Genomic DNA, 23,942 nt, shown 5'->3' with positions numbered 1-23,942 from the left:
CTTATACTGGATTTTCTTCCATGCCCTAAATTTAACCAGATAGAATTATTTTTAAATATCATCCTATCCAACCTTTTGAAATGATGGATGTCTCTTTTAATGGGAAATCTGCATTTCATCATAAAGATGGAACAAAACGTCTTTGGTTTAGTCATTTTCCAGAGAAGCGGGCTCTTTGGGTACAGTATGCTTTAGAAACAGATTGCTGCACATTTACTTCCCTCGCAGAGAGGGGAGCAACCTACACTAACACTGTTCTGAGGGCAATTGAAAAAAAAACTAGTAAGAACCACTAAACTCCAATTTCCCAATGAGAGGTCCATTAGAGCAAGATAAGAAGATCAGATCACTCTAGAACCATTAATTGATGAAACTGAAGGTGTCTGCAAAGAAGACTTCAGGAATTAAGGAGCTAAAGTCAGTAGGAAGTGCAGGCAATGAAGCAACATGCCTTTGGAGGACAGGACTTTGAATCTGAAAAGAAGGAAAAAGGGAAGGGATGGAGGAAAATGTGTTCATCTGACTTCTTTGTAAACCAACCACCATAGGATGGAAACACTGGCCCAGAGTGAATCAATCAATCAATCATATTTATTGAGTGCTTACTGTGTGCAGGGCACTGTACTAAGCGCTTGGGAGAGTACAAAACAACAGTATAACAGACACATTCTCTGCCCACAATGAGCTAACATTCTAGAAGGGGAGAGAGACATTAATATAAATAAATAAATTACAGATATAATAATAATAATAATAATGATAGCATTTATTAAGCACTTACTATGTGCAAAGTACTGTTCTAAGCGCTAGGGAGGTTACAAAGTGATCAGGTTGTCCCATGGGGGGCTCACAGTCTTCATCCCTATTTTACAGATGAGGTAACTGAGGCCCAGAGAAGTGAAGTGACTTGCCCAAAGTCACACAGCTGACAAGTGGTGGAGCCGGGATTTGAACCCATGACCTCTGATTCCAAAGCCCGGGCTCTTTCCACTGAGCCATGCTGCTTCTATGTATGTACTTAAGTGTTGTGGGGCTGGGGTGGGGGGGCAGTGGTGAATAAAGGGAGTAAGTCAGGGCGATGCAGAAGGGAGAGGGAAAAGAGGAAATGAGGGCTTAGTCACGGAAGGCCTCTTGGAAGAGATGTGCCTTCAATAATACTTTGAAGATGGGGAAAGTAATTGTCAGATATTTATTCATTCATTCATTCAATCATATTTATTGAGTGCTTACTGTGTGCAGAGCACTGTACTAAGCGATATGGAAAGGGAAGACATTCCAGGCCAGAGATTGGACATGGGTGAGAGGTCAGTGGCGAGATAGATGAGATCGAGGTACAATGAGTAGAGGAGCATAGTGTTCGAGCTGGGTTGTAGTAGGAGAGTAGTGAGGTGAGGTAGGAGGGCTCAAGGTGATTGAGTGCCTTAAAGTCAATGGTAAGGAGTGTGGTTGAGCAACCGCTGGAGGTTCTTGAGGAGTGGGGAAACACGGTCTGAGCATTTTTGTAGAAGAATCATCATCATCATCAATCGTATTTATTGAGTGCTTACTATGTGCAGAGCACTGTACTAAGCGCTTGGGAAGTACAAATTGGCAACATATAGAGACAGTCCCTACCCAACAGTGGGCTCACAGTCTAAAAGGGGGAGACAGAGAACAAAACCAAACATACTAACAAAATAAAATAATTAGAATAGATATGTACAAGTAAAATAAATAAATAAGTAAATAGAGTAATAAATATGTACAAACATATATACATATATACAGGTGCTGTGGGGAAGGGAAGGAGGTAAGATGCGGGAATGGAGGGGGGACGAGGGGGAGAGGAAGGAAAGGGCTCAGCCTGGGAAGGCCTCCTGGAGGAGGTGAGCTCTCAGCAGGGCCTTGAAGGGAGGAAGAGAGCTAGCTTGGCGGATGGGCAGAGGGAGGGCATTCCAGGCCCGGGGGATAATGTGGGCCGGGGGTCGATGGCGGGACAGGCGAGAACGAGGTACGGTGAGGAGATTAGTGGCGGAGGATGCAGGCTGGGCTGTAGAAGGAGAGAAGGTAGGTGAGGTAGGAGGGGGTGAGGTGATGGAGAGCCTTGAAGCCCAGGGTGAGGAGTTTCTGCCTGATGCGCAGATTGATTGGTAGCCACTGAAGATTTTTGAGGAGGGGAGTAATATGCCCAGAGCGTTTCTGTACAAAGATAATCCGGGCAGCAGCATGAAGTATGGATTGAAGTGGAGAGAGACACGAGGATGGGAGATCAGAGAGAAGGCTGGTGCAGTAGTCCAGACGGGATAGGATGAGAGCTTGAATGAGCAGGGTAGCAGTTTGGATAGAGAGGAAAGGGCGGATCTTGGCAATGTTGCGGAGCTGAGACCAGCAGGTTTTGGTGACGGCTTGGATGTGAGGGGTGAATGAGAGAGCGGAGTCGAGGATGACACCAAGGTTGCGGGCTTGTGAGACGGGAAGGATGGTAGTGCCGTCAACAGAGATGGGAAAGTCAGGGAGAGGACAAGGTTTGGGAGGGAAGACAAGGAGTTCAGTCTTCGACATGTTGAGCTTTAGGTGGCGGGCAGACATCCAGATGGAGATGTCCTGAAGGCAGGAGGAGATGCGAGCCTGGAGAGACGGGGAGAGAGCAGGGGCAGAGATGTAGATCTGGGTGTCATCAGCGTAGAGATGAAGTTGAAGCCGTGGGAGCGAATGAGGTCACCAAGGGAGTGCGTGTAGATTGAGAACAGAAGGGGACCAAGCATTGAACCTTGGGGAACCCCCACAGTAAGAGGATGGGAGGGGGAGGAGGAGCCTGCAAAAGAGACTGAGAAAGAACGACCGGAGAGATAAGAGGAGAACCAGGAGAGAACGGAGTCTGTGAAGACAAGGTCAGGTAGCATGTTGAGGAGAAGGGGGTGGTCCACAGTGTCAAAGGCAGCTGAGAGGTCGAGGAGGATTAGGACAGAGTATGAGCCGTTGGATTTGGCAAGCAGGAGGTCATTGGTGACCTTTCAGAGGGCAGTTTCCATGGAATGAAGGGGACGGAAGCCAGACTGGAGGGGGTCGAGGAGAGAGTTGTTGTTGAGGAATTCTAGGCAGCGTGTGAAGAATGATCCGGGCAGCAGAGTGAAGTTTGGACTGGAGTGGAGAGAGATAGGAGGCAGGGAGGTCAGCAAGGAAGCTGATACAGTAATCAAAGTGAGAGAGGATCAATGACTGTAGTAACATGGCAGCATTTTGGAGGAAAACGAAGGGCCGATATGTTGTGAAGGTTCAACTGACAGGATTTAGTGACGGACTGAATATGTGGGTTGAATCAATCAATCAATCAATCATATTTATTGAGCGCATACTGTGTGCAGAGCACTGTACTAAGCGCTTGGGAAGTACAAGTTGGCAACATATAGAGACAGTCCCTACCCAACAGTGGGCTCACAGTCTAGAAGGGGGAGACAGAGAACAAAACCCAACGTATTAACAAAATAAAATAAATAGAATAGATATGTACAAGTAAAATAAATAAATAAATAAATAGAGTAATAAATATGTACAAACATATATACATATACACAGGTGCTGTGGGGAAGGGAAGGAGGTAAGACGGGGGGAATGGAGAGGGGGACGAGGGGGAGAGGAAGGAGGGGGCTCAGTCTGGGAAGGCCTCCTGGAGGAGGTGAGCTCTCAGTAGGGCCTTGAAGGGAGGAAGAGAGCTAGCTTGGCGGATGTGCAGAGGGAGGGCATTCCAGGCCAGGGGGATGACGTGGGCCGGGGGTCGACGGCGGGACAGGCGAGAACGAGGCACGGTGAGGAGATTAGTGGCAGAGGAGCGGAGGGTGCGGGCTGGGCTGTAGAGAGAGAGAAGGGAGGTGAGGTAGGAGGGGGCGAGGTGATGGAGATCCTTGAAGCCAAGGGTGAGGAGTTTCTGCCTGATGTGCAGATTGATTGGTAGCCACTGGAGATTTTTGAGGAGGGGAGTAACATGTCCGGAGCGTTTCTGGACAAAGACAATCTGGGCAGCAGCATTAAGTATGGATTGAAGTGCGGAGAGACACGAGGATGGGAGATCAGTGAGAAGGCTGATGCAGTAGTCCAGACGGGATAGGATGAGAGCTTGAACGAGCAGGGTAGCGGTTTGGATGGAGAGGAAAGGGTGGATCTTGGCAATGTTGCGGAGCTGAGACCGGCAGGTTTTGGTGACGGCTTGGATGTGAGGGGTGAATGAGAGAGCGGAGTCGAGGATGACACCAAGGTTGCGGGCTTGTGAGACGGGAAGGATGGTAGTGCCATCAACAGTGATGGGAAAGTCAGGGAGAGGGCAGGGTTTGGGAGGGAAGACAAGGAGTTCAGTCTTGGACATGTTGAGTTTTAGGTGGCGGGCAGACACCCAGATGGAGATGTCCTGAAGGCAGGAGGAGATGCGAGCCTGGATGGAGGGGGAGAGAGCAGGGGCAGAGATGTAGATTTGGGTGTCATCAGCGTAGAGATGATAGTCGAAGCCGTGGGAGCGAATGACGTCACCAAGGGAGAGAGTGTAGATCGAGAACAGAAGGGGACCAAGAACTGAACCTTGGGGAACCCCCACAGTAAGGGGAAGGGAGGGGGAGGAGGAGCCTGCAAAAGAGACTGAGAATGAACGACGAATGAATGAGAGAGAGGAATCAAGGATAACACCAAGGTTATGGATTGGCGAGATAAGAAGGATGGTGGTGCTCTCTATGGTGACAGGAAAGTCAATGTTGGGGGGACAGGGTTTGGATGGGAAGATAAGGAGTTCTGTTTTAGACATGTTAAAGTCGAGGTGATGACAGGACATCCAAGTAGAGATGTCTCGAAGGCAGGAGGAAATGAAAGATGGCACAAAGGGAGAGAGATCAGAGCTGGAGATGAGGATTTGGGAATCATCCACCTAAAGGTGGTAATTGAAGCCATGTGAATGAATAAATTCTCCAAGGGAGTGGGTGTAGATGGAGAATAGCAGGGGACCCAGAACTGAACCCTAAAGGGCACCCAGAGTTAGGGGGTGGGAGGCAGAGGAGGAGGTCGTGAAAGAGACTGCAAATGAGTGGCCAGAGAGATAGGAGGAGAACCAGGAGTGGAGAGTGTCAGTGAAGCCGAGGTTGGATAATGTTTCCAGGAGAAGGGGGTGGTCAGAGTTGCCATGCCACTGAAGCTCCAGCGTCCGTTTGGCCCAGAGCAGCCTCTTTGCTCCCTCCAGTACCGTAAGTGAAGCTTGTAAGGTTTCGAACATGGAGACAGCTATGGCACTTTGCAACCAAGGATTGTTGCCTATTCCAGGCTTTAGGGGGTATTGTTTTAGCAATCTTTACTGCATTGCATTTAGCATTGTTGAATTCCACTGCTGAATTTGTAATTTACTACTGTCTGTAATTCCGCCTTATTGTTCTGTGTCTGTCTTTCCCAATGTAGAGATAGTGAACGCTTTGGGGGACAGAGGCAGTGTCTGAGTTAACGATTGCACATTTAGCCCAGTATTTAGCACCCTGCTTGGCATTTGGTAAATACTTAATAAATACCCTAACTACCACAACTAACTATAGCTTTTTCAACCCAATTCTCCAGGTTACTGGTTCAGGAGACATAGCTAAGCTCCTTCCCCACCAGCCACCTTGGCCTACATGTGCTTCCGTTGAATTTCTTGTGAGCACAGCTGGAGGGTGAATTGCTTCTGCAAACACAGTTGGTCCCCCTGAGCGCCCCCTCCTTCAACTTGAGGCCCTTCTGGATCACCCCCTCTGCCAAGAGGTTGGGGCCACCTCGGAAACCTACGTGGGTACGTATGGGTAGCTACCGAACTGACAAAAGCAGAGCCAACACTGTGCAGTAGTTTCTCTGGCCCCACCTCAAAATGCCATTTTACCTTGGAAAACAAGCACAGCCCCCAGGCTAAAGGCTGAGGGGGTTTCTGATGTTCCCCCTACATCAACCTGCTGCCAATTTGCACCCCTCCCCTTCCTCTCTGCTATCAATCAATCAGTCAATCGTATTTATTGAGCGCTTACTGTGTGCAGAGCACTGTACTAAGCGCTTGGGAAGTACAAGCTGGCAACATATAGAGACAGTCCCTACCCAACAGTGGGCTCACAGTCTAAACGGGGGAGACAGAGAACAAAACCAAACATACTAACAAAATAAAATAAATAGAATAGATATGTACAAGATATGATATGCACCCCAGCAAGGGCAGAAAAGGGCTCATTGACAGCAATGACAACTTAGTTAAAGAGATGTATTTGGAAAGTCATTAGGAAAGCTGAGCTACTGTCCCCTTAGAATGACACTACTGATGTTTGCTCTGTAATATCAGGATGTGTCATGGAATTTATGGCAAGGGAGTTTGGCCACCATTATTTGGTCACTTGGGCATTTTGAAACTCCACCCACTCTAGAGACTCAGGTCCCCATAGAGGTCAGACTTCACAAGCAACTTAACTGCCTTCTGCAGTTCTTTCCTTCCAGAATGAATGAATGGCTTCCTGTACAGAGACGCTTTCTGCCACTTCTGATCCCATTCGATTCAAGCGGTAGATAAACACTAAAAGAGAAAACCTGATGTGGCTGGAAAAGGATTTGCTTTTAGAGGAATAGTAAAGCACACTAAGAGTCAGAAAGTACTAAACGCTTTTGGAGTAAACTCCAAAGGCTGTCTCATAGTACCCCAGGAATTTGATTTCTCTGTCTAAATTTACCCATCTCTTGAAATCTTGTATTTCTACAATACACACATCCAGATACTAATGTCCATCACTAGCTCCAGAACTTTAGTTTACTTATGTTCATATGCCTTGATATGTCACACGCATGAAACTAACTTTACTTTACTATTCCATTCAAAGAATATATATTACAGTAAACTATCTTTAATATTACTTTTAAAGAATAATTAAGTTTGGTGTAAGCTTGTAAGAAGTACAAGTCGATACACAACTCAAGTTCATAAAAGATCAGAAGTTAAGAACATAATGGAAATATTTATTTGTAGCTTGGGCTCTTGCCATTACATTGGTACAATTGCATATGTCAGCATATCTTTTTATGTCACTGTGGCCCAGTTTGGAATAACAATTCCTTCAGGGGAAGGAATGCACTAATTTAAATGTTTATATACTTGTCCATCTTCCTCAAAGAAACCACTGACAGTAAAATTTGCCTATGGGTATGTATGTGGCTGAAAAAAACCAACATGGAACTGACCATCCTGCTCGCACTGTGCATGCACAGATTGTACTATGCCAGGTTGTCACGTTTGCGCTGTTTCACTTTTACCTTTGTCTCACAGTCTTCTTGATACTCCTGCTCAAAATGAGCTATTCTTTTCTTGATTGCAGTGTGCCATGCTGATCTGTCTGCTGCAGTTGTCTCCCAGTTTTTAGCTGAGAAAGAGTATCATTTGAGACTTTGTTTTACTGCATTCTTCAAACAATTCCTCTGTCCTCCTTGTTTTTCTGTTGTCCCATTTCAGCACACCACCTAGTAGCTGCTTTGGGTATCTTATTATTGTCCATTCTCCTTTCAAGTCTATCCAGTGAAATGTGCTGAGGTAAGCACAGGTTCAGTGCTAGGAGACTGATGCCAAGACTGTTGATCTCTTGTGATCCTTGATGTTGTGTATGGCCTCTGAGGGATGCGAATGGAACTGCTCATGGATTCGCATGTGACACTTGTGTGGAGTCCAGGTCTCACAGCCTTCGAGAAGTTTGGACAGCACCTACAGTTTTGTAGACCTTCAGTTTAGTCTGAAGCCTAATACCACACTGCTGCCAGTGACAGTTTCTCAAAGATTTGATTTCCTATGCTTGCACCCTTGGCCAGTGTGCTGCCTTGGTAAAAGAACACTTTGAGTGGGGCCTAGCTCCACGTTGCCAATAAATTTCCTTGGATTTCCCTGGTGCAGGATGACAGACTACTTCAGTTTCTTCAGACTTACTGTCAGTCCTAGTGCCTCGATTCAGTAAAGTGGTCTAGAATCAGCCGCATAACTTCTCGAGTGTATGCCTCTGGGCTGCAGCCAACAGCACAGCAATACTTGATTGACTGACTACCTCTAGGACTTTGGATGATGCTCACAGCCTGTTGAACCGGAAAACTCTTTGGGAGAAGTGGAAGCACATTTTAATGCTTTCGTTTAGGTCCCTTGCCACATCTTCCAGCAAAGCTGCATAGAATAAATTGATTCTACTATGCAGCCCTGCATCACCCCACTGGAGACGAGGAATAGATCAGACAGGCCACCCCAGATCTGACTTAGCCAGACATGGTCATCATGAAGGCGTCTTAGAATCCTAATGAAGATCTCAGGGGAATCCAATTTACTAATACATTTCCAGAACTTTGATCTACTGATAGTGTCCAAGGCTTTTGTGAGATCTATGAAAACTTCATCTAGGGGCTGGTGCCGCTCCCTGCACACACATCTGTGGCTAACAAGCTGCAATGGCCTGATCTGTTGTGCCTTGTTGTGATCTTGAAGCCATAGTGCGATTCCAGGACCATTTGGTTCATAATAGTCTTCAGTAACCAGTTCAGAAGGACTCCCTGCCTAGGATCTTTCAGGCAATTGAGGGTAACGAGGTGCCTCGAGACTTGCTGTCATCTGATCTTTCACCTTTCTTCTTGTAGACGGTGATAATGGATGGGTCTTTGAGATCTTCTGGTATGTAATGGTGTCCTTCCACGCTGGTAGATTTTAGTGGGTTTGCCATTGGATCCAGGAATTCTGCCCATTTTCATGGCTCTGACTGCTGAGGTGACTACCTCAGGCATCTTCAGTGGTATTTATTGAGCACTTAATTTGTGCAGAGCACTGAACTATGCACTTGAATAATGTGGAGAAGTTCCTGGTTGGGTGGTGGTTTGCGTGTCATGACCCAAACCCCACATCTGTCCTAATCAAGAGTGCCACAAGGAGTTGTTGGTGTACTACTTGCTTTCCTGAAAGTAGAGATTGTTTTTCGGAGTCATTTGCATCAAATCAATTTTGGCGACTTGGCTCAATGACGTCCAATGTCTTCACAGCTACCTAGTAGACAGCAAGGTGGAGAAGTATGCATTTACTACCTAGGGCAGAGACCGTGGTTGGGATTCCTTGTTCCAACAGGGCTGTAGTAACATCGGAAACCTCCTTCATATGTCTTCATTCTCCATAAGCTGGCTTGGGGGTTCGGAAGCCGCTGTTTGATGCAACAGAGGTAGGGTCAGGGTGAGGCTGGGGCGTTTCAGATGATGGTCCATTCGGCACACTCTGTTCCACGCTTGGCTGCTGTGATCCATACATCCTTAAGGTCCTTCTGCCGCACTGTGACACAGGCGCTGAGGTACCACTGTTTGGATCACGGCTGCAACCAGCGTGTTTTCCAGTTGTTCATCAGAATTTCACCCTCTTTTCCATGTCAGCCAGGAGGCTAAGGGCAAGGGAAACAAACTTCCCCTGAAGCCCTCCTTTTTCTAGGCCAAGCCAATGGAATGACACGGAGGTTGAAGAGAAAAGGACGGAGATGATTTACCTTACTTGCTGCCCTGGTGCTGCCTAGTTCAGGATCTGGGTCCGAAGACAGCTTCTTGCACCTTTTGTATCCCCATACCGCCCCTCAATTCCCCATTCCCCTCCCTGGTGAGAAAGCATTGACAAGACCAGTGGAAACACCGAGACAACTGCACGCTCTACGCCACGTGAGTCAGGAAGCTAAGGATAGGGGAACCCCGCTTCCCCAGAAGCCCCCTTTTCCTAGGCCAAGGAATTGGAAGGATATGGAAGTTTGATGGCACTCGTTATATTGTAAGCTCCTTTAGGACAGGGACCATGCTTTCTTCTTCCTATGTAACTCCCCATTGTGCCCATTAGTTCTCTGCACTCAATAAAGAGCTCAATAAATACGGCTAGCTGAAAATGACTGAATTTCTGGAAATTGCAATGACAAAGTGTCATTGAAGAGCTATAAGGACATTCATCAAATTATATTTCCTATTTGAGTACTTTTCTCCCCTTTATTCCCCAGGTGATTTTAAAAAAAATTTTAATGTGTTTTTTCTAGACCTTTCAGTTTCATTAGAACTATAGGTTTTCTAACATTATTAGTAGGCATGCAATTACCACAAGAGGGAAAATAATCATTGCTAATCAATCCATTATAAAACAAGTTTCCAGAGGCAATGATAGCATTCACCACATGGTACTGGAATACCTGGGAAACTCTCTCTCGTATCATCACCGTATTGGAAAAGGTCTCTTTAAATTAGAGGGTTGCCTCTGAAATGTGGAGTAACTTACCATCGTATTCTGGGAAATAATCAACTAGATGGGAGTACATAATTTTCTCCTCTAGAAGATCCTTCTTGTTTAAGAACAGAATCACTGAAGAGTTCTGGAACCAGGGATATGTGATAATTGTCCTAAACAGCGCTTTGCTTTCCTCCATTCGATTCTGGAATGAAATTTAAAGAGTCAGTTAGATGATTGTCAAATCTGTTAACTCTGATTTTTAAGACCAACCATTCTATCCTCTGTACCCCGTTTATTTAGCCAAAAACTTTTATAGCTTCAATCAGAATGTATTTGCTAGTGAATGTGTACACTTTTTCTGTTATCCAAACTCAGAGGCTTACATGTAGAAAGAAATCATCAAAAAAATGGCACCACAAAGGAGCTCTAAGGTTGCAATACAAAATGGCCTGGCCCCGAAATTTAGATCAATAGTTGGCCCATTGGCACCAACGTCTGCCACTGAAAAACTAATCTGCACAAACCAAAAAGTGTTGCATCTTACTTGAGGACTGAATGCTGGACAACCTCACTTTGATACACTACATTCAAACCTAATCAATCATATTTATTGAGTGCCTACTGTGGGCCAAGCACTGTACTAAGTGCCTGAGAGAATGCAATGAGAATAGTAGACATGTTCCCTGCCCTCAAGGAATTTACAATCCAGCAGGGGAGACAGACAATAAAATCAATGGCAGGGAAGAGTGCAAAGAAATAGAGCATATACGTTGTGTACATAGGTGCTATGGGAGGGTTGGGGCGGTGGAGGGGGGTGGGCTGTGGAGGTGGGAAGGGCTAAAGTGGCAGCTGGGAGATATAAAGTGGGCGATGGGAGATTAAATGGGGAAAGTCTCATGGAGAAACTAATTTCAGAAGGGCTTTGAAGATGGAAAGAGCTGGGGTCTATTGCATTTGAAGGGGGAGGGAGTTCCAGGTAGGGAGAAGGGTATGAGCTAGAGGTTGGTGGTAGGAGACAGGAACAAATCACAATGAGTAGGTAAATCAGCTAAGTAATGAAGAGCGTGAGCTGAGGTGTACTGGGAGAAGAGAGTGGTTAAGCAGCAGGGAGGGAGGGAGCTGACTGAATGCTGAAAAAGCCAACAGTCAGGAATTTCTGCTTGTTGCGGAGAAGAATGGGCAACCAGTCATTGGTGGTTTATGAGAAGTGGGGAGGTGTGTGAAGAAAAGACATTTTAGAAAAATGATCCGGGCAGTAGAGTGAAGTGTGGACTGGAGAGGGGAGAGGCTGGAGCCAGGGAGGTCAGCAAGAAGGCTGATGCAATAGTTAAACAGGATAATACGAGTGTCCAAGCCAGCTTGGCGGCTGTTCAGATGGAGAGGAAGGGACGGATCTTCGCAATGTTGTGGAGGAAGAAATGATAGAACTTCGTGACAGACTGAATATGGGGGTTAAAAAAAAGGTAGAAGTTGGTCAAGGATAATGTCAAGGTTGTGAACTTGAGAGATGGGGAAGATGGTGGTGTTGCCAACCGTGAAGGGAAAGCTAGGTGGAGGAAAGGATTTGTGGGAAGGAGGGGTTGGGAGGAGAGGGGGAAAGATGAGGAGTTGTCTTGGAAATATGGAGTTTGAGGTGACGGCAGGACATCCAAAGTACAGAGAGGTCCCACTGGCAGGAGAAATGTGAGATTGCAGAGAATTAACCAATGAAAACACAGGAACAGCTTAATTTCCTTGGAAATGTATATCAATCAATCAATCAATCAATCGTATTTATTGAGCGCTTACTATGTGCAGAGCACTGTACTAAGCGCTTGGGAAGTACAAATTGGCATCACACAGAGACAGTCCCTACCCAACAGTGGGCTCACAGTCTAAAAGGGGGAGACAGAGAACAGAACCAAACATACCAACAAAATAAAATAAGTAGGATAGAAATGTACAAGTAAAATAAATAAATAGAGTAATAAATATGTACAACCATATATACATATATACAGGTGCTGTGGGGAAGGGAAGGAGGTAAGACGGGGGGATGGAGAGGGGGACGAGGGGGAGAGGAAAGAAGGGGCTCAGTCTGGGAAGGCCTCCTGGAGGAGGTGAGCTCTCAGCAGGGCCTTGAAGGGAGGAAGAGAGCTAGCTTGGCGGATGGGCAGAGGGAGGGCATTCCAGGCCCGGGGGATGACGTGGGCCGGGGGTCGATGGCGGGACAGGCGAGAGCGAGGTACAGTGAGGAGATTAGTGGTGGAGGAGCGGAGGGTGCGGGCTGGGCAGTAGAAGGAGAGAAGGGAGGTGAGGTAGGAGGGGGCGAGGTGATGGACAGCCTTGAAGCCCAGGGTGAGGAGTTTCTGCCTGATGCGCAGATTGATCGGTAGCCATTGGAGGTTTTTGAGGAGGGGAGTAATATGTCCAGAGCGTTTCTGGACAAAGATAATCCGGGCAGCAGCATGAAGTATGGATTGAAGTGGAGAGAGACACGAGGATGGGAGATCAGAGAGAAGGCTAGTGCAGTAGTCCAGATGGGATAGGATGAGAGCTTGAATTAGCAGGGTAGCGGTTTGGATGGAGAGGAAAGGGCGGATCTTGGCAATGTTGCGGAGCTGAGACCGGCAGGTTTTGGTGACGGCTTGGATGTGAGGGGTGAATGAGAGAGCGGAGTCGAGGATGACACCAAGGTTGCGGGCTTGTGAGACGGGAAGGATGGTAGTGCCGTCAACAGAGATGGGAAAGTCAGGGAGAGGACAAGGTTTGGGAGGGAAGACAAGGAGCTCAGTCTTCGACATGTTGAGCTTTAGGTGGCGGGCGGACATCCAGATGGAGATGTCCTGAAGGCAGGAGGAGATGCGAGCCTGGAGGGAGGGGGAGAGAGCAGGGGCAGAGATGTAGATCTGGGTGTCATCAGCGTAGAGATGATAGTTGAAGCCGTGGGAGCGAATGAGGTCACCAAGGGAGTGCGTGTAGATTGAGAACAGAAGGGGACCAAGCACTGAACCTTGGGGAACCCCCACAGTAAGAGGATGGGAGGGGGAGGAGGAGCCTGCAAAAGAGACTGAGAAAGAACGACCGGAGAGATAAGAGGAGAACCAGGAGAGGACGGAGTCTGTGAAGCCAAGGTCAGATAACGTGTGGAGGAGAAGGGGGTGGTCCACAGTGTCAAAGGCAGCTGAGAGGTCGAGGAGGATTAGGACAGAGTATGAGCCGTTGGATTTGGCAAGCAGGAGGTCATTGGTGACCTTTGAGAGCGCAGTTTCCGTGGAATGAAGGGGACGGAAGCCAGACTGGAGGGGGTCGAGGAGAGAGTTGTTGTTGAGGAATTCTAGGCAGCGCGTGTAGACAACTCGTTCAAGGAGTTTGGAAAGGAATGGTAGGAGGGATATGGGACGATAACTAGAAGGTGAGGTGGGGTCAAGAGAGGGTTTTTTTAGGATGGGAGAGACATGGGCATGTTTGAAGGCAGAGGGGAAGGAACCAGTGGAGAGTGAGCGGTTGAAGATGGAAGTTAAGGAGGGGAGAAGGGATGGAGCGAGAGATTTCATAAGATGAGAGGGAATGGGGTCAGAAGCACAGGTGGCCGGAGTAGCACTTGAGAGGAGGGAGGAGAGTTCCTCTGAGGATACCGCTGGGAAGGATGGGAGAGTAGCAGAGAGTGTTGAGAGCCGGGGGGTTGGAGAAAGGGGGGAAGAGACTTTGGGGAGGTCGGACCTGATGGATTTAATTTTGTTAATGAAGTAGGAGGCCAGATCGTTGGGGGTGAGGGAAGGAGGAGGGGGAGGAACCGGGGGCCTGAGAAGGGAGTTGAATGTACGGAAGAGCTGGCGGGGGTGATGGGCATGGGTGTCATGGGTATATTTTCCTCAAGGGAAGTACAAAGTAAATCCAGATTATATTACACTCAATGCCCTTCATTTACCACTTGCCAGTCTGTGAACAGCAACTGCTAGAGAGCAGAAAGCCTCCAGTTTAGCTTGCTACCTCCTGCCTTCAGAAATCATAGGCAAAAGTCAGTCTGGGTGACCAAAAGCAGCACTAAATATACTCTTTTAAGCGTCCAAAGTTTGGGCTTCAGAATGGTCACCCTTAGTGTGGTGAGGTGGGGAGTAAAACAAAGGATTCTTGTTTTTGAAGTTCTCTACCATCACAGTTTAGAACTCTCCTTTTCCCATATTTTTCCTCCAAAAGCATTCATTTTCTCAGCCTTAGCAACAACTTTACAGCTTGGGCTTTTGTGCTGATCGTGGTCACTGGACCAGATGTGAAAAAGATACTGACACCTATGTAAAATTTATAAAATGGATGATGACCAAAGCAAATACGGAAAAAGTCTGGTAGTTCGGGGTGCTCAATGTAAAGCTGAGTACTTGCTTCTAATATTCTCAGCTTGCTGTCTGCCTCTCTAATGCACAGTTCCTTCTTCCTAATGTTCACCGCACAGGGCTACACAGACAAAATATGCCCGTTTGCATAGCCTTCTGATCCTCATTCCAAGAAACCTCCAGGAAACTAGGCTCAGCAAACACGATTATTAGACACCGAACATGTTCTTGTTTTCTTTCTGTAAATTGTGCCAAGCAAGATGAAGTCAAAAAGGCACACATGGTTAAGTCAGCATTCGTGCTTACAGCGAGTCTTATGCACAACCCTTCAGGCTTATTAACTCTGTGTCTACAGTTTTACATACAGCTCCTTTAATGGGAAAATGCCCACAGGTTAAATGGGAACTGTGTCGAAACGAACATTTCACTACTCCAGTAGAATCATATTAATTTCCTTGAATTAAGAGGCAAATCATTCTTTCATTGGAATAAAATACTACAGAGTAGGCTATATAATTGTTATATACCTGAAGTAGGAAAGGCACTTTATAAAACCAAGTGTTCTTGCTGGGTGCACACACCTGACTATTAAAGCCCCATAAACTACAAGCTTTTACTGCTGGGGAGTCCACAGTCACCAAGTGGAAAGATTCAGTATGGTGTTACGCTGTGTTTTACATTGAAAATACATTTAAGTTGCTAAAGTGGAGCTTAAGTCCTTGCCAAGAAAGAAAGAAATTTTTGGTGGTGATTAAGAAAAAAAAAGCAGCAGGTATTCTCTCCATATTCTCTCCATGTTATGTACTTGTACTCCCTCTCTCCTCCTCTCCACCCCTCCCACCCCACCCCAACCAGCTCTGCTCCTGGCCCTACAGATCTCATGGGTCTGTGCTCCCTTGGCAGGACAGTCAGGAGTAAGAAATAATAATAATAATTAGGGTATTCGTTAAGCACTTACTATGTGCCAAGCACTGGTGTGGCTACTCCTCCTACCTCACTGCTGTTGCCCTAGGCCACCAAAGAGCTGTCCTTGCACTGAACTGCATGGGCTAGGAAATTCAATTTTGTCTTGGGTAGAACTGGGAGGAAGAGGGGAGGCTGGTTCTGTCTTTCCACTGTGAATCAGTGCTTTCCATGGATGGTCCATCACTCTCTTGGCTAGCGGAGCCAGGTCAAGTGGAATCGCCTGTGTGCTTTCCCCGCCAGTGCCGGAGAAGAAGTCAGGGTCTGATGCTCTGGAAGAGTTCAGGACCTTAATTACTTCCAACATGAGCAGAATTTCCCAACAGTCTTCACTGTTATAACTACATCCCCCAATCCGTATGCCTACGATCTGCTCGTTCTCGATTTGCTAATCTGGCATTTCTGCATATAGCTTTAATTCTATTTGTTCTGACGATTCTGACACCTGTCTATATGTTTTGTTGTTTGTCTTCCCCTTCTAGACTGTGAGCCCGCTGTTGGGTAGGGACCATCTCTATATGTTGCCGACTTGTACTTCCCAAGTGCTTAGTACAGTGCTCTGCACACAGTAAGCGCTCAATAAATACAACTGAATAAATGAATGAATGGCATTCTCGGTGAAATCACTGGGACCTGGGTCAAGATAACACTGAGGTGCCATGTGACCAATGCAGCATTATTTCTACATCAGTCTAGGCCATATTATCAAGTGCAATTAAAATGAACCCGGCCCCCCCCCCTCTAGATTCACCAAAATGTGAGAAGGCCCCTGAGGAGGCTGACTAATAGCCAGATGCAGATTCTGTAATGTGTATGGTACACGACTTCCCAGGTACAGAGCTTGATCATTTCTAGTGAGATGCTGGGGTCTGTTTAAACATCTAGGTTCAAGCAAGCCCAGGCCCATGCAAACCTACAGCCTTACTGCGAGCCCAAATCAAAACTGCCTGAAACTCCTATAACTAAGAATATACTGCTATGTTCTCCAAGTGAGGTTGGGTGATAGGCACTCACTATTTTTATTGCCTTGGACCAGCCAAGTTTCAGAAAGTCTGACAGTGATAAAGGCCTTCCCCTCCTTCCCAAACAACATCCAGTCCCCAAACCTGCCCTTGGCTTCAGAAAGTTTGGTTGAAAAGGAATGTGAAGGAGAAAAGTTTGAAGTGGTGCATCCAAAAGCTGTGTGTGTACACACACACACACACACACACACACACACACACACACGAGATTTTTTTTTCTTTTCACTCAGGGGAATGGACAAGAGAAATCTCCCACTTGCAGGTGGGTCATTCAGGAGCATCCAGAATTACCTCCATCTAACTTGAGTGCCGTCTAAGTGTCTCCATGTGACAAGCCTCGGTACAAGCAAAGGCCCAGATGAGCTCTTTACTCCTTCCAAGACCGATGGCGGCTGCTTGTGGTTAGCTGCAAGGGGTCACAACCAAATTGGGTGAAATGATCCTCTAGCTATTAAGACTAAGTTCCCAGCCTTGGTTTTCCTAGCAACCTGGGACTCATTTTTACTCCCATGGTAATATAGCTGCAGGGAGGTGTGTAGAAAAACATCTGCTTTGGAATTTCACTATCCACAACAGAGATCGAATGGCCCTGAGTGTGGACTAGCGGAGAGAGTACAGGCCTGGGAGTCAGAAGGCATGGTTTCTAGTCCAGACTCCTCTGCTTTCCTGCTGTGTGACACAGGTGCAGTTCAATCTCTCTGGGCTTCAATTTTCTCATTGGTAAAATGGGAAGAAAATACCTGTTCTTAGACCGTAAGCCCCGTGTGGGACCGGGACTGTGTTTGACCCGATTATCACGCAGCTACTCCAGTGCTTAGCACACAGTAAGCACCTAATACATACTTTTACAATGGCCTAGAACCTCGTCTCCCACCTCAGGCTCAATCAGCTGAGGAAATCCCTGTGGCAGCAATCTTGATCACACTGGTTAGAATACTCTATTTGGCCCTGTAGGAAGTTACAAAAGGAAACAGAAGTTACAGGTTCTATTCTGAAAGATAAATACAGACACAAAATTCCCAACTCAAGTGCCTTAGATGGCTTTGTTCGTAGTAAGAACAATGAAAAAAAGCAGCTAGTTTCAAGCAGGTAGAAAAGAAGCCTCATCGTGTTCTCTGCGGACAAAGCCACCGGAGTGTACTGGGGAGTAGAAAAAGCGGGAAGTGAATCATTCTGCACATAACACCTTTTTGCACCCAAGCAAATGAAAGAGCTGCCAACGTGGACAGCAGCAATAGTGAACAGGAGGGAAAAATCTCCACACATCTCTGATTGCTTGCCCTTACTCTATGGGAGCCTTAACAGCACGTAAGTTGCTGCTGTCCACTTCACTGGGCCTTTTGGCTAAGATGAGGAAATGAAATATCTGTTCACTGGGCCAGTGTGAAACCCCTGGAGGAGGATTTTTTAAAATAAAGTGGGAAAAGAAACTGAAGTTTCTTCCCCCACTAAAAGAAAAGCCCATTTTCTGGCAGCCAAAGACAACTAAAAATGGACTCCAGATGCTTGGCTGCCCAGCAGACAAGCTGCTGACTCTGCTGCTCAAAGTCCTGGCATTTTCAGAGGGGACCTTAACAGGGCAACTGGCTCTTCTGGTCCAGTCTCCTGGTTAGTGTCACAGAATGGCCACTGGGCCATGGGCCACCCAGACGTGAATTTGCCTGTGACTCATTCCAGACAGGGCCCGCCTAATTTGGCAGCCATGGCCAACCACCACCCCCCCCCCCCCCCAAAAAAAAAAAACAACAAAAAATGAAGAAAGAGCTCAGTTTGGTTCCTCAGTTTGGATGTATGGGTCAGTCTGGGAGTGAGCCTAAGTTTCAAGGCAGGAAAGATCATGTTGGGAACTCACTGAGGGAGGAGCCTAGAGCTGACTTTGAGGTAAGCCCTGTTTTTGTTTATACCATTTTTACCCCTCAGGGCAATAATAATAATAATAAAAAAAGCAAAACACAAATAGCAACATCAGCTCCTTGCTTCACCTTATTTTCCCAATTCTAGTGTCATCTTGAGCTGAAGGACATGCAGTGTGGTCTAGTGGAAAGAGTATGGGTCTGGGGGTCAAAGGACCTGGGTTCTAATCCCGACTCTGCCACTTGTCTGCTGGGTGACCTTGGGCAAGTCGCTTATCTTCTCCGGGCCTCAGTTTCCTCATCTGTAAAATAGGGATCCAATGCCTGTTCTCCCTTCCCCTTAGACTGTGAGCCCACCCAGAGCTTGGTACTGGGCTTGATACATAGTAGGAGCTTAATGAACACCACTATTTTTATTCTAAGTATGAAAACACCTAGGTCATCTCATCACTTCAATGCATTTGCCTTCCACAGAATAGTGCTTGTTCCCAAACAGTTTATATTTATCTCCCGCCTTTTCAAAAACTGCCACCGAATCCCTGGATGATCTACACCTTTTGGGGACCCTCAAGAGTTTGGACACTTTGCTGAGGAGTACCTGAGCTAATGAAGAGGGTGTAAGAAGAAAGATGGGGAGAAAATTGACCCATGATTCCTGCCTCAGTTGCCTGCTAGCCAGAAAATGAAAACTGTTTTTCACAGAATCACCTGAGCCAGGAAAACCTTTCATTAAGTCAGAAAAGTCATTATTCTGGGAATGTGTTTGCTCCTAATGCCTATTTCCCCAGGAGCACACTCGGGTCCTTGCCCCTTTTAAATGCAACCGACATGCCTGTGGATGATGCCTTTTGCATTTAGAATGAATAACAATGCGCAAATTGTATGAAGAAGGCAAAAAAACAATAAGCCACTTCATAAAATTGAAATCCTGCATACCTCGATGGAATTATTAAATCAGGGCTGCCATGACCCTAAGTTTGGCTCCAATCCACTCATTTTGCAAAGTCCACTCTGAGTAAGAAGAGCTGGGAAGTGAATTCCAATGACCACAGGCAAACACTCCGAAGGGAATCCAGTATTTAGGTTTGGCATAAGCCTTCCCATACAAAATTATCAAAAGATTTAAGGAGAGTCCAAAGATTCATGTTTCTACAGTTTGGAACCAAGCCAGTCATTGAGAAAGACTGTTGTTTGGTAACTTGGGCATTGTTCTACATCACCTCCTGCCAAAAGCATCTCCTTCCCCCCTCTCAAAGGCAGCATCAAGAGAGGATGCAATTTCAGGGTAGTGTCTGCAACTTCCTAATGTTTTCTGCATTACTTCTTGCCACCATCGAATTCAGCCCTTTGAGTAGAATGGCACGGTGTCCAGGTGGTCTCAATTTACAGGATCTGAGCTACCCACATTGACAATTGGGATTTATTAAAAAGGACACAGCTGAGCCTCAGTAAAATGCACTTTGTTAAGCCACCAATCTAATGTTCTCCTGCCAGGCCAGTGCTTTCCCCCCAAATGCAAACCAGCTACTGGCATAAGCCTATGGGGCATTTCACCAATCTCCAAGTAATAGTAATAATAATGGCATTTGCTAAGCACTTACTATGTGCCAGGCCCCCTACTAAGTGCTAGGGTGAATGGAAAGAACCCGGGATTGGGAGTCAGAGGTCGTGGGCTTTAATCCTGGCTCCGCCACTTGTCAACTGTGTGGTTTTGGATGTCACTTGACTTCTTTGTCCCTCAGTTACCTCATCTGTAAAATGGGGATTAAGACTGTGAGGCCCAAGTGGGACAACCTGAGTACCTTGTATCTACTCCAGCCCTTAGAACAGTGCCTGGCATATAGAAAGAGCTTACCAAATACCATTGTCATTATTATTATTACAAGCAAATTGGGTTGGAAACAATCCCTATCCCATGTGGGGCTCACAGTCTTGATCCCCATTTTACAGATGAGGTAACTGAGGCACAGAGAAGTGAAGTGACTTGTCCAAGGTCACACAGCAGACAAGTGGCAGAGCCAGGATTTGAACCCATGACCTTCTGACTCCCGGGCCTGTGCTCTATCCACTACACCATAGTAGCTCTCACAGTAGCTCTGCAAGGTAGGCCAACCACCCTCCTTGCCCTGCCCTGCCCTCCCTCCTAGGGAGGAGTTGGTGTGCAGTGAAGAATCTAAAGGTGATCAGTCTAGTGAGACACTGGGGAGAAGTGAAGGGCTTGGCTAATCCATCCCAGAACTGAAGTTGGCTGTCATGGAGCATGAGTAGCAGCAAGAGACTTGGGGAAAAGCCACTCGGAGCAAGTGAAAACGAGAGAGGATTTATGAGTGCATCTGGGAAGTGCTTTGCAACAGGAATATTGTTCGGTAATAGGAAAAACACGTGGACGGTGTCATTTGTCAGCTCCTTACAACACTATCGCTTGATGCAGATTCTCGGCAGTCAATATCTACAGCCCACACATCTCATTTCGACGCCTGCCAACAAGCTATTCCAAGCACTCTTCACACCGTGAGTAATGCCCACAGAAGGTGAGTTTTTACAGGCACCGTTTCAGTCTCCTGTGGCCAGTAAATTTAAAAAAAATGATGAAGTCTGGATATTGGGGTTTTGAAATACTGGGGCCCATTCAACAAGACTCCATTTTAAAAATCACTCTCCATTTTAATCATTCCAGTGGACTTCACACTCAGTTTTTCTGGGCAATACCTAATTAAAAGTCCACTTATGCAGAGCTCTTCAGAGGCCCTTATCATTGCACAGAGAGAGGCTGATTGAACTGCTTTTCTATTTACTCACACATAGCCAAGTCAAATTCTAGTCAACATTTGCAAATATGTGCAGCTTACTAAACTTAAAACATTTGAAACATTCAGGCCTGATTTCCTCCTTGATGAGGACTCAGGGTACAGTCCTTGTTAAGAAGGTATTTCATTTTCCAATAGCTATTGAGTAAATAAAACAGCCACCCAAAAGACAAACATTTCCAAAAGCCTTATGAAAAAAAATTTGCAAGTTTGATCATCTGCATGTCTTTTCTCCCCCTGATTATCCAGGATAAAGCCTTATTTGTTTGACTTTGTATCCTCCACAGGATCACATCATTATGTGTCCTATCTGATGTAAACACTACAATAATTCAAAACACATTTTGTGCCAAGTTCCTGTTGTTGGGGGAGAGAAAGAAGAAAGGGAAGGAAAAATGGACATAAATTTGCTGTCTAATAATGCTCAGAATGCTTTCTGTGTGCAGATTTCCAAAGGACTAAAGTGTAGTCATATGCACTTTATGCAACATGCTGTACCGGACAGACTGGTGGGATATAGCAAGAGAGTGAGAAGACACTCTCCTCCCTTCAGGCCTTCTCCATCTGGATGTCTGCCCGCCATCTAAAACTCAATATGTCCAAGACTGAACTCCTTATCTTCCCTCCCAAACCCTGCCCTCTCCCTTTCTCATCACTGTAGACAGCACTACCATCCTTCCCGTCTCACAAGCCCGCAACCTTGGTATCATCCTCAACTCCACTCTCTCGTTCACCCTTCACATCCAATCCGTCACCAAAACCTGCCAGTCTCACCTCCATAACATCACCAAGATCCGCCCTTTCCTCTCCATCCAAACCGCTACCTTGCTGGTTCAATCTCTCATCCTATCCCAACTGGATTACTGCATCAGCCTCCTCTCTGATCTCCCATCCTCCTGTCTCTCACCACTTCAGTCTATACTTCACGCTGCTGTCCGGATCATCTTTGTGCAGAAACGCTCTGGGCATGTTACTCCCCTCCTCAAAAATCTCCAGTGGCTGCCAGTCAACCTACGCATCAAGTAAAAACTCCTCACTCTTGGCTTCAAGGCTCTCCATCACCTCGCCCCCTCCTACCTCACCTCCCTTCTCTCCTTCTACAGCCCAGCCCACACCCTCTGCTCCTCTGCTGCTAACCTCCTCACTGTACCTCCTCACTGTACCTCAGTCTCGCCTGTCCCGCTGTCAACCCCTGGCCCACGTCCTCCCCCTGGCCTGGAATGCCCTCCCTCCACACATCCGCCAAGCTAGCTCTCCTCCTCCCTTCACAGCCCTACTGAGAGCTCACCTCCTCCAGGAGGCCTTCCCAGACTGAGCCCCCTTTTTCCTCTCCTCCTCCCCATCCACCCCACCCTACCTCCTTCCCCTCCCCACAGCACCTGTATCTATGTTTGTACAGATTTATTACTCTATTTATTTTACTTGTACATATTTACTATTCTATTTATTTTGTTATGTGCATCTAGCTTTAATTCTATTTGTTCTAACGACTTGACTCGTATCCACATGTTTTGTTTTGTTGTCTGTCTCCCCCTTCTAGACTGTGAGCCCGTTGTTGGGTAGGGACCATCTCTATATGTTGCCAACTTGTACTTCCCAAGCGCTTAGTACAGTGCTCTGCACACAGTAAGCGCTCAATAAATACGATTGAATGAATGAATGAATAAGTTCCTGCCTTTGGGAAGCTTACGGTCAGGGCTGACTTCAGATCTACAGCCGCCCTGATGCAGGGAAAAACTGGCTACCCCAAGACCCATTCTGCACGATGTTATCATATTGTGTTATGTGTGCACACACACACACAGCACTTGGTACGACATCACTATAGAAGCCCGTTCGAACCCCTGAACCTTGAGAGCTCCAGGGGGACCCCTGGCCTGCCCCCCTAGTACGGAGCCATTGCGTTCCCTCCCGGGGTCTCTGTGAACCCAGGCTATGACTTCCAACAGGCAAATGCTCTGAATTTTCAACTGCTGCTGGGCAACTGTTCTGCTGCAGTGCCCCCTGACGGGGTGCCCTGAGGCGATTGCCTGGCTCGATTACCACCTAAAGCCGGCCTGGCTTACATTTCACTGGAGGGAGGAAGGTAAGGAACATGAAATTCCTGACAACTTCCTGGAATGAAGCAGAGTGGCAAGGACTTTCCGGGTGGAAGCGAAGGCTTAGAAGTGGGAGAGTGGAGCACTGGGGAAGGAAAGGAGATTAGCTTTTGCTAGGGAAGCAGCATGGCCTAGTGGCTAGGGCACATGCCTGGGGGTCAAAAGGCCCTGGGGTCTAATCCTGGCTCCACCGCTTGTCTGCTGCGAGAATTTGAGCAAGTCATTTAACTTTTCTGTGCCACAGTTACCTCATCTGTAAAATGGGGATTAAGGCTGTGAGCCCTATGTGGGACAGGGACGGTGTCCAAACCAATTAGTTTATATCTACCCTGGTGCTTAGTACACTACCTGGCCATCATTATTATTATTATTATTATTAACAAATACCACAGTTATTATTATTATTTTGCTCAGCAGAGGGCAGACACTGGGTGTGATGGGAGAAGTCGGCTAGGTTTGGGGGAGTCAGATCGGGGTGAGCCTTGAACCCAATTTTGGGGAGCATAAATTGGATTAGGAGTGACAATTGGGAGCCTCTGTAGGATTGTGAGGAGAGTGACATGGATCCAACTGATATTTAAAGAAAACGATCCATGCTGTTGTGGGTAGAACAGGCTGGTGAGAGGAGAGATTGGAAGCAGGGAGACCACCAAGGAGGCTGTTGCA

At 46.8% G+C, this 23,942-nt stretch overlaps 1 protein-coding gene across 3 annotated transcripts in view; it reads right to left on the bottom strand.

Annotated features, from left to right (window-relative positions):
• The window catches only part of GNAQ (G protein subunit alpha q), a 342,540-nt gene that overhangs the window by 11,168 nt on the left and 307,430 nt on the right, over positions 1-23,942 (bottom strand). For all 3 annotated transcript variants that reach the window (XM_038769485.1, XM_038769486.1, XM_038769487.1), the window contains exon 7: positions 10,268-10,421. In XM_038769485.1, coding sequence (XP_038625413.1) covers positions 10,268-10,421 — 154 coding nt within the window. The remainder of the gene's footprint in view (positions 1-10,267; positions 10,422-23,942) is intronic.

Source organism: Tachyglossus aculeatus, chromosome X4, assembly GCF_015852505.1.
Source record: "Tachyglossus aculeatus isolate mTacAcu1 chromosome X4, mTacAcu1.pri, whole genome shotgun sequence".
Lineage (NCBI taxonomy): Eukaryota > Metazoa > Chordata > Mammalia > Monotremata > Tachyglossidae > Tachyglossus > Tachyglossus aculeatus.
Note: the sequence above shows the minus strand (reverse complement) of the source record. Positions and strands in the feature narration are given on the sequence as shown.